General features: G+C 43.5%; 1 protein-coding gene across 6 annotated transcripts in view; it reads right to left on the minus strand.

Moving 5' to 3' along the window:
* Positions 1–17843, minus strand: part of MYZAP (myocardial zonula adherens protein) — a 101583-nt gene that overhangs the window by 33008 nt on the left and 50732 nt on the right. For 4 of the 6 annotated variants that reach the window (XM_070235931.1, XM_070235937.1, XM_001498313.7 and 1 more), the window contains 4 exons: positions 17454–17579; positions 16288–16416; positions 12240–12319; positions 10692–10797 (listed from right to left, as the gene is read on the minus strand). In XM_070235931.1, the coding sequence (XP_070092032.1) occupies positions 10692–10797; positions 12240–12319; positions 16288–16416; positions 17454–17579 (441 nt within the window). Of the gene's footprint in view, positions 1–41; positions 4044–10691; positions 10798–12239; positions 12320–16287; positions 16417–17453; positions 17580–17843 lie in introns of those variants that run through there. The other 2 variants (XM_070235940.1, XM_023635036.2) reach the window with 1 other exon arrangement.

Genomic DNA, 17843 nt, shown 5'->3' on the forward strand with positions numbered 1-17843 from the left:
ATTCATACCATATACACAAAAAATGAATTCCACATGGATGATTATTTGTTCAGCAAATATTTATTGAACACCTACTATATGCCAGTGACTATTCCAGGCGTTAGGGGTACAGCCATGAACAAAGTAGACAAAACAACTGCCCTCGTGGAGCTTACATGCTAGTGGAGGAAAAAAGACAACAAGGAAATAAGCAAAACAGAGAAGTGAAGTGTAGGACCTATTACAAAACGATAAGTGCTGGGGAGACAAACAGAGCTAGGGAGAGGATGGAGGGTGCAAGTGTGGGGTTATAATTAAAGATCTGAAGATGAAAAACACAACTCTAAAGCTATCACAAAAAATATCCCTATGACAGACAGACAAGACACATAACACAGCACAAAAAGACTGATAACGTTATGCCAAAAATGAAAAACTTGTCTCTTATACAAAATACCACAAACAAACAAACAAACACCATTGACCGAGAGAAGATAATGGCACCCAAATATTTTTTGATAAATGATGGACATTGATAGTATACAGAGTCCCCACAAGTCAGCAGAAAAAAATGAAAAACAACCAAGCAGAAAATGAACAATAGACGTGAACAGCCAATTCATGAGGGTGGAAGCCTGCATGGTGAGTAAGCTTAGGAAAAGATGCTCAACCTCAGCCATTATGAGTAGCAATCAGACTGATGCAAATTAAAATTAAAACAAAGGGACACTGTTTCACAACTGGCTAAAATGATAGTCCAACAATGCCAAGAGGTGGTGAGGATGTGGAGAAATCTACCCTCCATATGTGATAGGTGGAAGCACGTCCACACCTTGGAGACCAATTGGGCAGCAACATCTAGGACATGTGAAATTGTGCCAACCCAGGCCCAAGCAATTCCTCCCTAAGTATATTCCATAGCTAGAGAAGCACAGAGACATGTTTGGCATCATTTGTAAAAGAATAAAAACTTGGAAACAAGCTAAATGTCTATCAATAGGATACATTAAAATATATTCATATAGTGGAATAGTAGACAGCCATTAAAATGAAATAATTTAGATATTTATGTAACAACATCAAAAACAAAATTGGGGAGAAGAGTTGTAAACTATACACGATAAAATCTGCTTATTTATCTATTATAAACAAAAATTTACATACATTTTAAATACATAAACAAAGCTACATACTGATAATAGATACACGTGTATGCATAAGAGCACAGAAACATGGCCTGGATACAGACCAAATTGCCTCTGAAGGGGGAGAGAGAGGGGAAGAAGAAAAAAGATCAGAACTGGAGAAGAGTAAAAAGAGAACCTCTTCTTTGCCTGTAATGTTTTCTTTTATTTAGAAAAAAATCTGAAATATGCCAAAATGTTAACATTTGTCAATTCTAGAGGAAAGTACATGGGTTTTTGTTTTTATCATTCTGTATAATTTTCCATATTTAAAATTTTTTTCCAATTAAAAAAAAAAGCAGCAAATGAACGATGGCTTTGGAGTCAAAGATTGAGGTGTGGACCCTGCATCACCATCATTTACTGAGAGACTGCAGGCTACCCATTTTTTAAGACTCTACATCTCAGTTTCCTGTGCTTAAAAAATTGTGCTGATAATACCTCCACAGAGGGTTACAGTGGGAATGTGAGGTGTACAGGCATAGCCCTGAAATGTGAGAAACAGTCCACAGCAGGTAGTTCCCAGAAACAGGAGCACAGCCTCACATACTCTCTACGGGCAGAACGTGGGCACCCAGGTCTCTGAGAAATATTTCAGCCCCAAAGAGAAACAGTCTCAACAAAGAGAAAGTAGTTCAATGACATTTACAAAGAAAAGATCTTCCCCCTTGAAAGGATCATTTGTATCATGAGCACATTAATCAGTACATGCCATACAATGAACCCGTAATATTTCTATAATGCACAGAAATAAAGGCTTATATACATATGAGCTTTCTGATACCTTCTAAAAACCTCACATTTTAGATAAAGTATCCAAGATTTTAAAATAAAGAAGTGAACAATACAATGTTAAAGACCAGAATTCGAAACAATAACATTTTCATTTACTATAAATAAATTCTGCCTTAAACTTTTGAGGAGCACCTCCTTCGGGTGGGGCATGGAGGGGCCACGAGACAGAACTGTAGCCTTAAGAGTCCGAGGATAACAATCTAGTTGGGGGGGAGGGGGCAGGAGTGGAGCACCTAACTCAGGTTTGACATGCGATGAGTCAAGTTCACACTCTATCACAGTCCTGGCAGGAAAGGGTGAATTGAGGGGCACCAGCATAGGCAGGGAGGGCCAAGTTGAGGGAGCTTCCGTCAGGGAAGGGACCCATTTCTAAGGAGATCACCAACTAGCCCAGGCCTCAGGGCCACGCTAGGGGACATGCCCGAGGTACCTAGGGTGACAAATTTCAGAGGCACTCTCAGAGTCCTGCAGACACCCTACACACCTCACTCACTCTCCGCCTCACAAAACAAGGTCTAGCTGGCCTCCAGTTACTGTCTGTAGCCCAAAAGAGAGAAGAAACTCCAAGAGCAGGGGGAGAGCACACAGCCCTGGGAGAGAGGCTCACATGGGTGACCCACTTTCTCTACACGTCATTACATTCCCTTACATTACATTTCATATTATTTCATTTTTTTGAAGCTGCGTAATCAATCTTTTCCACTAGAACAAGTGCCAGTAACTTTTCCAGCAGAGACTTACAAAAACACGAGGGCACTAAAGGTACCCCTAGAAACAGCGTAGGTCACTATGCCAGAGCAACATCTATATTAGCGATTCTCAAATGTGACTCAAATCTCCCTAGCGGAAGTCTGGATACCCAGCAGGGTATCTAGGGATCTGCATTTAAACAGAACACCAGCATAGGTAAACTGCACTAACAGTTCATTACTAATATAAAAATTATTCATCTGCCTCCTTTCCCATCCACTGCCTACATGCTTAAACTGGGCGGAGACGTCTAAATGAAAAACCAAATGCAACTATTGACAAGAAAGCATCCGCATGCCCTCTTTGCCATGGAGAGGCGGTGGGAGTGGAGAACCACCCAACGACTAAGGGACACCCAGCCCCGATGAACTCCCTCCATTAGCCCAGTCTAGTAGCTTACGTAGGCTACCACCACCACTGACTATGACTACCACTGCTGCTGCTGCTACTACTACCAGTTTTCAGCAACACTGTTAGGTTTTGATGAGATGCTAGCACCTGTGGCTGTCTCAAGAAGACCTCCATAAAAATAAAGCATGCATGAAACATATTTCACTTCAGTGAATTTCAGCCAAATATATTTCTCTTTTCATCAGATAACACTTCTCCTTCTCACGAAGTTAGTTGAACTGTCTATTCAGGCAAAATGCCCACGGTGATGGAAGCAAACCAAACTTTTCTTAAACGAACAAGAAGAGGGCTAAGTTGACTAGTGCTGTTGATCTCCATTCAGAAAAGACATCCTCAAGGCCGCCTCTCACATACAAATATAATCAAACTACATGGACACTTGGCTGCTTCTGTATTTTCTGGGATGTGATCTGGTGGGGAGCACTTCCTTCCTGGAGCACTGGAGTTCTTCAAGCCCACGTCCCATCTCCTTAGCAGGTGTCCTTGGCAGCTTTTCCATAAGTAAGGCTCCATTTTCCAGGATCTTAAGATGAGCCTCCACCTGGCACTTTCTGAATGATTTTTTAGTACTATTTTTCATTGCAGTTCCTTCTATGATGTCTAGGAACCCAAGTTTCTAAAAATACTCTCTGGAGCTTTGAGTTCTCGTGACTCCGCAATGTGAGTCTGGACAGGTTGAGGTTACGGTATGTGGGGGTTTTCACAAATGAGAGCCCTACATGGTCCTATTTTCAATAGCATGCCCCTCCTGTTTGTTCATCCGCTCATCACAGATACATGCCACCTCTTCCCAGCAGAGAGAGTACAAGCGTTCTTCTAATCGCGAACAATAAAAGGGATCGCTTCCAACCCAGAGCAGGCTACCATTTATCATCTTCCAACGAGCCGGAGACTAAATCTGGAGAAGAGTTCGTGTGACATGATCTGGAAACAGTTCAATTGAGTGGATTAGGCTTGTGGGCTCAGTACTTCCCCTACCCCCACTTGGCTAATTACCAGTGATGGAGATTACTCTGAATCCTCTAAACAGAAGGCATTGGCAAAAATGTACTTTTGTCTAGTACATTTCAGCACATCATACAATAGTTTTAAAATAAATTGTGTGCTAACAAATGGCTGGTCCATTTAAAATAAAAGATTCTTGGGATGGTGGGAATTTAAATTTTTTTAATTGCTTTGTGTATAAATATTCTACTCAAATACTTAGACTGATGGCTAAGCTAGAACACAGCACAGAGCACAGAAGAGAAGAGAGAAGCTTACTCGGAGATCCCATTTGGCCCTGAAGAATCCCAGAGGAGAGAAGGGCAGCCCTGTGTACTGGTCAAGAAATCAACCCAGCTACTTTTGCTTTTAATTTATCTAACTTCACTTTGGGTATACACAGCAGGAACCCATCCATCAGTAATAATAATAGCAGTTAGTATTCATTGGGTAGTTCCTATGTTCCAATTAATATGCTATAAGTATTTTATATACATCATCTCATTGAACTCTTAAAAAAATCCTCTCTGGTGGATACTGTTATTAACCTCACTTTACAGATAAGAAAACTAATAACTTTTTGAAGGTCCCACATCTAGTAAATGCAGGTCTGTCTGCTTCTAAAGTCCATGCTTGTCCCCATCTTCTAGGCCACCTTTCACTGTATACCCATAAAGGTCTCCAACCACAATTCTCCTAGGTCTCTAACTGCAGGGGGTGCATGCAGATTCAGCCTTCATTTTCCAAGATCTTGGAACCAGGGAGGTGAGTTACAGGGACCTGAGAAAAGAGACAGGAAGCCCTGCTTTGCTGACTGGCTTGAGAGCCAGAAACCCAAACCTCAACGCTCTGAAGAGTTACTCATCGTCCAATCTCCCTGGTCCACTTTATCTCTCCAAAAACACTGTTGCTTTATAACAATCACATCACTCTCAAAAAATCTAAGGGATGATAACTGAATACTTTCAGAATCATTTCTCAGGAACTGCAAAAACGTTCTAATTTGTCTCGCTCTTGAGAAGTGGTCATGTTCATACTACAACAAGGACTGCATTCTTCTCTTTCTAAACAGGTGCAGTGAGGCCAAGTGTAAGGTCCTCTGTGTAGACAGAAGTGAGTAATTTAAACCAGGATGAGGCCAGACATGCACACACAAGCCGAGGGGGAAGAGGATTTTTGAGAACTACTTTGGCTCTCTTTGTTAGTGGGAGGTTCTCAGCTTCCACTGGAGTTGGCTTCTGTCCCTTTAAGTCTCTAATACCTGTTTAACAGTGTGCCTCATCGACCTAGCTTATTAACAACTTCTCTCCAGATGGATCTGGATAGCCTCTGGAAGGTTTTTTACTATCTGGATAACACCAGGCCAGCAGAGCTATTACGAGTGAGCTGTCACAGAATCCTCTGTGCGGACAGGGCTAGCAAGATCCCCCGACAGGACCTTCACACAGTCCCACTCTTGGACCAGCCCTCGCACGCCAGTGCTCCTGGTCCTTGGTGACTGGTCTCCCTGGCTTTCCTCCCTTGAGCCCTTCCTACCCTGTGTTTACTACTAGCTTTCCACCTCAGGCACGGCAGCTTCCGAGGGGGGCTGGCCAAATACATTATAGTTATGCGTCGCTTCATGACAGGGATACATTGTGAGAAATGCATCATTAGGTGATTTGGTCCTCAAGTGAACATCACAGAGTGCACTTATACAAGTCTGGAAGGTATAACCTACTACACATTGGGCTATATGGTACTAATCTTATGGGACCACCGTGATATGTGCAGTCCATTGTTGATGGACACATCATTATGTGGTGCATAAACCAGCATGGAAACCCAAGCCACTGCTCTAAGAATCTAGAGCATTGGTTCTCAATCCTGGCTGCATATTGGAATCCTGTGGAGGTTGAAAACAAACCAAAAGGGCCAGCCCCATGGCATAGTGGTTAAGTTCAGGTGCTCTGCTTCAGCAGCCCAGGGTTTGTGGGTTTGGATCCCGGGCGCGGACATACACACAGCTCATCAAGCCATGCTGTGGTGGTGTCCCACATATAAAATAGAGGAGGATTGGCACAGATGTTAGCTGAGGGACAATCTTCTTCAAGCAAAAAGAAAATAAAACCCCAATACCCAGTCCCTCCCTCCCACCCCCATCTGCCAGGTTCTGGCATTTTTTAAAGCTTCTCAAGTGATTCTAATGTACAGCCTGCATGGATAAGCACTAATATGAAAATCAATTCCTTGCACCTTTGCACTCATTAAACACCTAAATTATAGAAGGAGGTGGGGGTGCAACTGCTTTCTGCAAAAGTCTACAGAAATAATGCCTCCTCTGCAGCTGAAAGGAAGCCCCTTCAGACACCTTCCATTGGAAGAAACACTCCACCCATCACAAACAGCATCAGGAAATCCAAAGAAAGAAATGAAAACGAAAGGATGCCTACAGTTGACGTGGGAAAAGGCAAAGAAATTCTTATTAAACTACTATTTATTCAGCTGAATTATATCATTGCTCATTGGCAAAAATGTAAATCCACCCTTTTTTGAGGGCAAACAAGAATTTGGTCTTTTCCTCCAGATAACTTCCCCCTGGGCAGGAGAGCCGCCTAGGCTGGCAGGGGACCACACCTCCATGAGGGCAGGGAAAGAGGTGTGGACGACTACTGACTGAGAAAATAACACTTAAAGATGTGTCAGCCTGTTCACTGCTCCGGGCTCTGGTTCCTCCCAGCCTTGTGCTCCTCCCAGGTCCTGGCTCCTTGAACAGCAAGCTAAAGAATGCAGCCCATTTGAGACAAGGACCTAATCCCAACAAGACTTTTCACGAGAAGAATGAAGCCCGAGGGATTACTCTAGATTCTACTAGTTCTAGATTACTCTAGAACTCAGGATACAACAGATGGCAAGGTCCACGAGGGCAAGACCCTATCTGACCACCTCCCACTGTGGACCCCCACGCCCCCTCCGCCAGCACAGAGAAAGTGCTGGTGGATATCTGGTGAATGGATGGATGGATGAATGAATTTCCCCACAAGTGGAATTTTTTTCAGTCCCTCTATATTTTCTGGCAAACCCTTAAAAGTCTAAAAGGGGCATAGGTGGGGCTTGTTTTGTTTTGTTTTTTATTTTTTGTCAGAGCCAGAACAGTCAGAAGAACTAGCAATGAGAGGGAGATAACCAATCCCTGACACACACCACGAAACAGACTTAATTCAGTCAAAGCTCCAGCCTAGTCGGGCTATTTGGTCCCACACTTCACACAAGACACTTTGCGTTGTCTTTTCTCAATGAATTTGACCCCATAAGATATATATTAATCTTTCATTTCAAAAGGGCCCATCCTGCCCTCTTCTTATGTGCACAAGTCCTTACTGGAACGTACTACCCCACATGATGAAGGTTAAGTCATTAATGAGCTAACGACTGCAAAATCTAGGCCAGTTAGTTTTTATTCACTTTATTATTACTAAGAAATTACATTTTACTGAGGTGGAAGGAAATATATTGCATAACATTTAAGGATTCCAAGAACCTCAGTGATAATACCTGGATTTTTTTTTTTTCCTCCCCAAAGCCCCAGTGCATGGCTCTGTATCTTAGTTCTAAGTAACACCTGGATGTTTTGAGCTGAAAAAAGAAGCGCATCATTTTAATAATCTAAGTTTCCTCATGGCCATTATGACTAAAATGACACCAATAATGGATGGAGCCTGGATCCCCGCCCTCTGTGACAGTGGAGCTATGGCACTGACGAGCTTCCAGACTTCACGGGTGGGAAGGAAAACTGTCCCTTACATCTGCTCCACATAGAGCTTGCCTCTATTTCTGGGTCAAATTTGTCTCAGTATCTGAGTAGCTGGAGCTCACAGATAAAAATATGCTTCTCTTCCAAAGTCAGAGATTCCACAAGTGACTAATTCAGTAGCCTGGATTTTTCAAACTTTGGTCCAAATGATATGAAGTGATTTAGTTATGACTTTGCTCGTTATGCAAAGGAACGAAAATGCTGAGCTCATAATAACAGGCACAACCTAGTAAACAACAGAGAATTCTTTCTTTAAGGTGCTCCTATCTCAGCTTCTCACCTCATAAGGAAGGCACCCACGATGAAGAGCTAAACAGCTTCTCAGAGCAGCCAATTTTAGAAACAGTTTCTTTATGTCGAACGAAGAGCTGAAATTGGCCTCTTTGCAAGTGCCACCCAGTGGTTCTGGCCTGGCCTTGCACCGAAGCACAACACAAAAAGATATCTCTCTTCTCGATAACTGTTTTCTCAGAAGTGAATTCAGCCCTCACGTCTCTCCTAGGCTGTCTCTTCCCCAAGTCCTTCAACTACTCCCCAAACGACCAGAGTCTCAACTCCTTTCCAACCTGATCCTGCTCTTCTGAACGTGCTCATCGGTCGATGTCCCTTTTCCATCTTTCTAACTTAAAAAAAAAAAGGTATTCACATAAATGGCTGCAGCAATTGAGATGTTAACCTATCCTTTTGTTGTATAAATTAACATGGTGTACTAGACAAACACACTAATTTCTACCACCTGAACTAGATAGTGGTTTAAATTTAGAATAAAAAGTCTCTCTCTCTCTCTTTTGTTTTTTAAATCTCCATCTGCTGTTGAAACCCAGCCGGCCCCTAGGTGGTGCTCACTCTGATGGTACCATCCTAAAGCTCCGCCTCGTTCCAATGACTGGGTCTTCCAGACCGCATCATCAGGACTCAGAGAAGCTTCCTTGGGAGACAGCAAGTCACAGGCAGAAAAGCAGGGCATGGACAATGATCTTATATGCTTCCTTATTTTCATATGTAGATATTCCCCCACTCCCTTCAAAGTGGTATACCCATTATATTCCAGGAGTATGTTAAAAAACAGAGAACCCTAAACTTCTTTGAAAGTCTTTTTAAAAAGCGTCTCCAATTTTGGTACCAATATTAAACCCTTACGGATAAAAATGAACCAAAATCCAACCCATATGAGTTCCGTTTCCTGGTTCTCTAACATTGGATATGAAAACAATCCAGACCTCCACCCTACGTAAGGTGGGAGAAATGCAGTGCTCCACAGTCAAGGAGTCACACGGGGAATAAGGGACAGCCTTGCCCAGACTTCGTTATGTGAAATTCAGAAGCAGAAAAGCTATGATCTGACAGCCATGGTTCCCCAAGATGCCAGCTGTGACAAAATGATGCTTTTCCTTGGGAAACACACTCCTGACATCCACCTACTGTTGCTGTTAGGCAGGGTCTACCCATCACTGTTGCTGGCAGCGCTCCTGCTGGGTGTGCAAAGGGACTGTGAAGGTGTGTGCCTGGTTTCCTCATCTGAACCTCTGCTCTCTGTTCTTTTTTTCTACTGCTCCCCAAGACTTGCATACGAGCCAATCAAAGGATTCAACACTGTAGGATTGGCTTTCTTGTTTGGGGAACACATTTTATCTAATGTTTATCCTACACACAATTAAAAAAAGTGTCCCTCCCATCCTCACAATTCCCTCACCTTAACCTCACTCCAGTAATATCTCCAATATTGTAGAGATTAATAAATGGCTATACTTTTAATCTTCTACTTGTCTCATGTGTGTGAATCATTTATTAGAAGTAGATATACTTTTCATTTTAATAATTCATTAATAAACTAAATAACTTTTCAGCATAGTGCTTAATACAAGGAAAATGGTTTTGGGGTTGTTGTTTTTTTCCAGTTTTTCTACTGCCAACCAAATGTTTAAATAAATTGAAATCTCTTCTTTTCTTTGAAAGTCAAAGAATTAGACCCTGGGGAATTCTTATAACCCTGTTAGTATTGTCCTTTTTTCTATCTGATTTTTCAATTGAGCAAGAAAAAATTACAATAATACGTGATTAGCTGTACCACAGCAAGGACTTTCTTCTATAGAGCATCACCAAGAAAGACAGGTGATATTAACACAAGTTACAAGAAATTGTTTTCCTCTTAGAGAAATATAAATGTTCAACTTACCTGTTTTTTCATTTAGAAAAACACAATAGTCAACTATGTCCAGCATATAGTAAACATATAACTTGGTTTCACATTACATAGACAGTTAAGGAGAGAAAGGATGGTGGAAAAGAGAATAGATGAAGAAGAAACAGGAATGGAGAAGAGAATGAAGGAAAGCAGGAGGAAAGAGAGAGAGGAACAGACAGGGAAGGAGGATGAAAGAGACACACCCAGAAATGGAAAAAAGACAAGAGTGGCCGCAGGGAGAGAGGCAGGCGGTTCAGCAGGGGGCAGTGCAGAGACCTGAGCTGACTTAAACTCTTCTTGTCACATCCTTTGGTCCCAGCGCTGCAGGTACCCATGTAGAGCATCGCAGCCCTCTGAAAGTGGGTGAGCTTATCAACTGCACTCCCTAGCTTTCTTAAGAGTAACTCTTTGATCTGGAGATGGCCCCCATTTACAGGGATAATCACCAGGGAGATCTGAGGAAATTCCCCTCTGGCCAAGATGGCAGTAACCTGAACAAGTTCACAGTGAGCCACAGAAAACTGGGCTGAGAATAGGATCTGGCTCTAGGGTTGAAAGGCCCCCACTACAGGAAGCAATTCCCAGCCCATGACCTCTTACAAGGACTTACCTCCTCAACCATCTGCTTGACTTTCTTCTGCTGGCAATGCACCATGTCATCTAGGTGTCTGATCCGTTCGCGGAGGCTGGCAGATGCCTCCTCCAGCTGCTGATACCTAATGCAAACAGAAGAAAGAGCAACTGAGTCTTAGACCAAAGCAGCACCACTAGCACAGAAAGTCACTGCTTGAAAGGAACATGGCCAAGAACAAGAAAGGGAATTCCAAGACTCCTCTTCCTTTGTGTGTTTGCTGGGTGAGGAACTGCCAATCGACCACCCCACTGTAGAAGAAATGGAGGACTCTTTGTCAAGTTCCCATTTGCAGGTTTTACCCTGTTTAAGGACAGTTACTACACTTTCCAAGGACTGAGACAGAATCTGTACCGCTAGAGGTACAGAGGCTCTCTGTTTGGGAGTTAATGCAATATTGGAACATCCAGTAAATTACCTTGATTAGGAGAACAGAGAGGAGTCTAGTAACACAACAAAATATCTGAAATGAAGTGGCAGAGTCCTGGGAAATTTGGAATTATACCTGTTCTACAATCACTTATCTAGGGAAAATGGGAAATGTTTAAAGACCATCTCTGCATATAAACAGAGTGAACTCCATTGCAAAACATTTCATACTTTTGTTTTAAAACAGCACAAATTATCCTCTGACTTTGCTTGGTTCAAAGAAACCAAAGGAACCAGCAGATGGGCTCTTCAGCTGGGGCTGCTGGAATGGAGCACTGGACGAAGGGTCTGGTGGTCTGCTTACCACTTCCCCTCTCCGCCAGGTCCCTCTGAAGCACTACGTTAAAGACTAGGGAAGACTCGTTGCAAGCTCTGAAGTTGCAAAAAGAAAAAGGAAAACAGGTATTTTTGCAACGCATCCTATGTGGCAGGCAGCACGCCCAACAGTTCCCTCACAGTAACAACCCGATGAGATGGGCACTGTTATGATCATCATGACCCCCTCCCCCTTTAAAGAAGAACTCCCATTTTACGGATAAACAAAGAAGCTCAGGGACGTTAGGTAACTTGCCCAAAATGCTCAAATCATCCCAACCTTGTTTTCCTTCACTAGAGGGTCGTGTATGGCCTTTCTGCCTTTTGATTTCTAGAAGAGTCCATGTACTACTCCTGCATTTTCCACCGCCAGGGGACAAGGCAAGGTTTGACTGGGCAAATGTTTAGAAACAAAGAAAGGCATTTTAAAATTAGTTTCCACAGCAACGGTATTAGTCACAGTTGATGACTTTTTTCACCAACAAGGTGCATCCTGTGGAGTTGAAGGTCATGGAGAACATTTATAGACTGAACTTTTGCACTGGTGACAGTCTCTGATGTGTTCCACGGCACTAACCACCAGCCATGGGCTGTAAGATGGGGCTCTAAGCTCCTGAGGAAACTGGCTCCACATTGGAAGCTCTCAGCCCAGTGTTTTGCATGTATAAGTCTGCACAAAAAGTGATAACCAAATGAATAGACATTCAAGGATTAAGTGAGCCCACAGAAACACAGCATGTGCCCATCTAAATCCAATGCAAGATCAAGGGCTTTACATCTTACCTTTCCTTGTCAGAATCAGTTATTTCCCCTGACATTTCCGTTTCATGCTCTAGGAGCTGTAGTTGTAGTTGGTGGCGTTCCTAAAACAAACAGACACTGATGTTTTCATCAATGGGTCCCAAACTGGACAGAGAATGTGTATGAAGCAATCCCAGCACTAGTGGGTTCAGGTCTATATAACACCCACAGGTTTTACACACCCACTCATCAGGGTCCAACAAAGCTCAAAAATGCCACATCTGTTGGTGTGTACTTATAGACATATTTATAAATTATAGACAAATATCCTGGATGAAGACATTCAAGATTTCTTTTTTAAGAAGTACTCTATCAGCCCAGGCTTAGATGTCTTGCGAAAATTTATAGTCCTAAATAATGATAATCAATACTCTAAATCAGTGGCCTGTGATACTGCAAAATTCTTGATTGTTTTGAATCATCAAGAAAAAAGGCTCTGGAATTTGGGTAATAACCTATATACCAACCTGGGTCGTGTTTACACAGGTATGTTCACTTATAAAAATGTACTGTGGTAGCTAGAATAACGGCTCCCCAATGATGTCCACATCCTAACCTCTGAAATCTGTGAATATGCTACCTTCCATTGAAAAAGTAACTTTGCAAATGTGATTAAGTATCTTAAAATGGAGAAATCATCCTGGATTATCCAGTTGGGCCCTTACAAGAAGGAGGAAGTAGGGTTAGAGTCAGAGAGAGACCGACATTGGAAGATGCTACATTGCTGGCTTTGAAGTTGGAAGATGGGTCCACAAGTCAAGGAACATAGGCGATCTCTACAAACTAGAGAAGGCTAGTAAATGCATTCTCCCACAAACCTTCCAAAAGGAACCCAGCCCTGCCAACACCTTGACTTTAGGACTTCTGACCTCTAGAACTATAAGATACTAAATTCATGTTGTTTTAAGCCACTAATCGTGGTAATTTGTCTCAGAGGCAATAGAAAACTAACACATGTATCAAGCTGTGCACTTAAGATTTATACCCTTGGCTGTATATATGTAAATTTAAAAGTTTACCCAAAAAAGTAATATTAAGAATCTGGACAATCACTTCTTTGGACAAAGTGGAAAATGTGAATAAAAAGCATAGTGCCCACCACAACCAAAACTGCACTAGAAATACGTTACAGATGTTAGTCTAATAAACTCCTTTAAAATGAAGTTTACCAAGTCCTGCTCCCTAACCGGGAGGAGATTATTTCATTTTAGGTCCTCAATACTAGCGTGTCTCATCTTTATTCTCAGAAATTCTCCCCAACAAACTCTTACAGTTATATCGAGTCCAAACCTCTTTTCCCACAAACCACTGAAAGTGAATCTCTGAAAATTCAACTCCCACAACTTCTGAAGCTGTAAGCAGTGGAACACCAAGCAATGGACCAAAGAGATGGAGGAGGAGCCCACCCTGGCATAGAGAGCATGTTATCACTGACATATTTAGAATAATAAAGAAAGACCAACTTTCAGCAGAGTTTTGTTATCGTTTTTAAATCTCCACGGCAAACCCACATTCTCACTGGCCAGCCTGGGCAGAACGCTCCCACTGTGCTCATGTGGTTTGCCACTGGCTGGAAGTTTACATCAGCCCTGAAATAACAGTGATGGACCTTTCACAAGTAACCCACCCCCCTAGACCCCCCCAAAAAAGTCATCATAAAGTAGGGAAAGGCCTAACTTATAGCTCACTTTAAAAGTTCAATTTTTTCTAAATTGAGGCATAACAAATCTTAAGTGTCCACTGCACCGTAGTTTCTTACATTTGTATACACCTGGGAAACCACTACCCAGATCAAGGCATAGAATATTCTGTGACACAGAAGGGTCCCTGATGGAACACACTCCTTAAAAGATTTTTACTGATCAGGAAAAAGGTATTTCAAATACAATGCTCAAAAAGAGAAACAGTACACTAAGGTATATGGTAGAACAGCCATTCGAAAGCACACACTTCATCCTTGAGCAAATCCAAAAATAGGTGAGAGCAGGATACACCCGTGGACACGCTGTTCACATAGTGTGACAGAGATCTGGCAAGGTTCCTGTTCCCCAAGATTTATTCTTGAAGGGGAAAGAGCGGTAAATTGGTATATCTAATCTTAGCTAAATAAAGCAAGCACTTCTCTAGCCTAAATGGAAGGGAAGATTTAGAGAAAGGACAATAAATTTTCAGTCACTAAAGAAAAAGCCACAGGAGCTGGGGACCATTTTGTGTTACATAAATGCCCACAGTGAGGGCCAGCCCTACCACCTCCAGGGCCTCCCACCCCATACATCTCTCCCACAGGCTCCACATGGAAATCAGTGGGAAGAAGCTGGGGACTTTCAGAATCCCAAGGGCACGAAAGAGATAAGCTATAAAACAGACCCAGCTAAAAAAAGCTGACTGTGGGGGCAGACACTTAGGAAAGTCTGTAAGAAAATAAAAGTCAGAGCCACAAATTTTTGAGCCCCTACTAAATGCCAGGCACAGTGCCCAGCATTTTGCATGAATTTTTCTCATTTACTCCTCACAAAAACCTTAAGAATAAGAATTATTATCAGCATTTTACAGAAGAGGAAACTGAGTTTGGAAGAGTCAAGTAACTGACCACAACTAGAAAGAGACAGGACTCAAAATCTAGGTCTATCTGATCCTACAACCTATACTCTTAACCACTCCACGGACCACTTCTCTCTGTACGACAGCTTGTCTGACCAAACCACCTCCCCGTGCCGCCTGCTCCCCTTCCTTATGCTGCAGGACAATCCACCACCCAGAGGGAGCATCTGCATTACCCAGCATCTTCTGCTGCGGTAGGAGAGCAGGAATGTGGGAGAAAGCTCACTCAAGTTCTAGAAAACACCCTTGCGGCCCCATCTTCACTACCACCACCCCTAACCAGTACTGATGCTAGCCCTAAACACGCCACTTGCCATGTCTTCAACAAAACATAGCAAGCTGTTTCCAAGGGCAAGAGGTAAAATTTTAATTCACTATTTAGTTTGCTCAAGTCCCTCCCAAATAAAGATACTAGCTAAAACGGGAGCCCCCAGCGAACCCCAGCGCTCCACAGTGCTGAACGTAATGCCGTTCCCGCTCTGGTCTCACCTCACCTTGTCAGGGACAGCAGAGGGGCTCATGTTGCGGATGCCAGGCCTAAGGAGACCTCTTCTCAGAACTACTTGGAAGCCCAGATGTTGACCTCACTCACTCACATTGTTGTTCCCCCTCCCCCATCACCAGCCTGGAGAGTCTTGCCATGCAGCAGGCGTTACAGGGCGCTAAGATGTCATGGTCTCAGCGGGTCGCCGCTATTCTGCAAACTCACATGCTGCTGGAGAGCCATTTTCCAGGAGCCAGCCACACTTCGGCCCTCAACTACCACCCTTCCCTCAGAAGTCAGCTGTCACCTGCTAAAGGTCACCTTCCTTTTTCTTCTTTCTCTTCCTTCTTTTTCTCCTCCCTCTCTCCCACCCTGCTTCCCTTTTCTCCATTTCTGCCTAATTTCTGGCCTCTTCCCTTTCTCTAGACTGCCTTCATTATGTCAGCTGAGCTCCTGCCTTCCACACGCCTCCACGCAGCCCCACCCCTGAGCCTGTATGCCCCGCCCACAGAGAAACATGTGTCTCCCACTCTGACATGTGGCGTGTCAGAGAAAAACCAACCCTTCCGACACATGCCCCAGAAACAACAGGCTTGGGTGTCGATGAAACATCTAAAATAGGGCCTGATTACTCAGCAAGGATACGAAGTCCATGCTTGGGGCCCCAGCAAAGCAGAGCTGCTAAAATATTAATTTTTGTAAATAATTTTATATATAATGGTTTTTAAAGCATCAAATTTGTTACCATGGGGAAAATGAGAACTTTGCTGGACTTCCTCCTACTTTATTTTACGGTTTTGTCTTTCTTTTTTACATCACACACTGGAGGGATGAGAGAGTTCAGGGTTGAGGGCTACTCATACCCTCAGATAGGCGTGCAGGGGAACTGCAGAAACGCAGGGGAGTCTGCGCAGGGGGCAAGAGGCCCAAGGCTGTGTCTGTTACCTTTTCCATGCGCTCAATCAGCCTGTCCAGCTCTCCAATCCTCTGGTCTTTCTCCTCTAGGCTGATCTCTGCTGCTAGCATCTTCTTATTGGCTTCTTCAATTGCTTTCAGAAAACTATTGGTTTCCTCCTGCAAAGGAAACATATTCTCCTCAGCACAGCCATGAAGTCCCTAGGCTACCAACCAGGGTCCAAACAGCTCTGGCCTTGCTAAATTCATGATGTCTCCTTAAAAGCATGACATTGGGGCCTAGAAGTGTCTCACAAGTCATAAACTCAACTTCCACGATTCTGGTTTTCACCTGTGAATAAAGACATATTGTGTGGCTTTTTAATGGGCCTAGTTATTTTTTTTTCCCTTTCTTCTTTTGAGTCCTTATGTCTAAAAAGAGCTCACAAATGTTATTTATCTCCGACTAGAAGCTCAGAGTGTCACTGTATTTGCCAACAATGTAAAGGGAATTAGGGCCAGATCTGGAATTGAATGCAGAATGTCCAGATCTTTCTCCCATATTGCAAAGCACCAACTCAGTCAAGAATTCAGCCCCTTTATGAAGCCTGTAAGGACACAGCAGAGGGGCAACATGGAGTCCCCACCTTTGAGGAACTTATGCTGTCCTACAGAAGCCAAGATGTGAGACGTACGTCTAATACGCCCACCTCTAATATTAGGTACAAGAGAACGCCACAGCAAAGAGCAGAGAGAGAGTGGGCTTCCCAAGGTCAGAGGACTCTTCTCGCTGTGCAAATGGGAAAGGCTTCAGTCACGGAGAGGGGGGCGCTTTCAAGGCTTTTAGGGAGCCCCAGGAAGATCAAGGACAGGGGAGGAGGAGATTTCAGGTCGAGAGGAGCACATGGAGTGAGGAAGGGCACAGCTGCAGGCAAGCCCAGGATCTGCTTGGATGCTGGCAGATGGTCAGATTAGCTAGAGAAAGGGGTGTACTGAGAGATGGAGACTGGGGACATTCCAAGCAAGGAGGGGGATGAATAAAGGAAAGGAGCGACGGGGGAGGGGACTGAGGGAGCAACGGAATATATTCCTTGACCCCTCACCCATGTCAGAGTCCACTAACTCACCTCCAGGCAGAAACCCTACTATCTAATCTTCACCAACAATAATGAACCAAAAACCCTCCGTTATCCTATTGGCAGCTGCGACATACACACCAGCAGAGCCTCTTTCTCAGCATTGTGCTTCTGCTGCTCTTCGTGCAGCTTCTCTTCGTACTGGCTGTACAGCTTCTTGGTCATCTCTCTCATCACCTCGGCGTTGGCTTCTTGGGACGATTCCACCTGCAAAGAGACTCATTTCAGAGCTACGGCTTGTGCAGGTTCCGGGGGAATCAGTACCTTTCACTCTGTATCTGTCCCCTGTGGACACACAGAGAAGTGAACCCATTGACCACAGCTCCACAGCAGATGGAGGCACAGGAACTAAAGGGGAAAGGGACAGAAGGAAGACGGGAAAGCAGTAAGCAGGCACAAAGAAATAAAAAGCAACACCTCACGTGAATTGATTTGGCATTATCAGGAAAAGGTGCTCCCTGGGAGTGGATT

Source organism: Equus caballus, chromosome 1, assembly GCF_041296265.1.
Source record: "Equus caballus isolate H_3958 breed thoroughbred chromosome 1, TB-T2T, whole genome shotgun sequence".
NCBI classification, from domain to species: domain Eukaryota; kingdom Metazoa; phylum Chordata; class Mammalia; order Perissodactyla; family Equidae; genus Equus; species Equus caballus.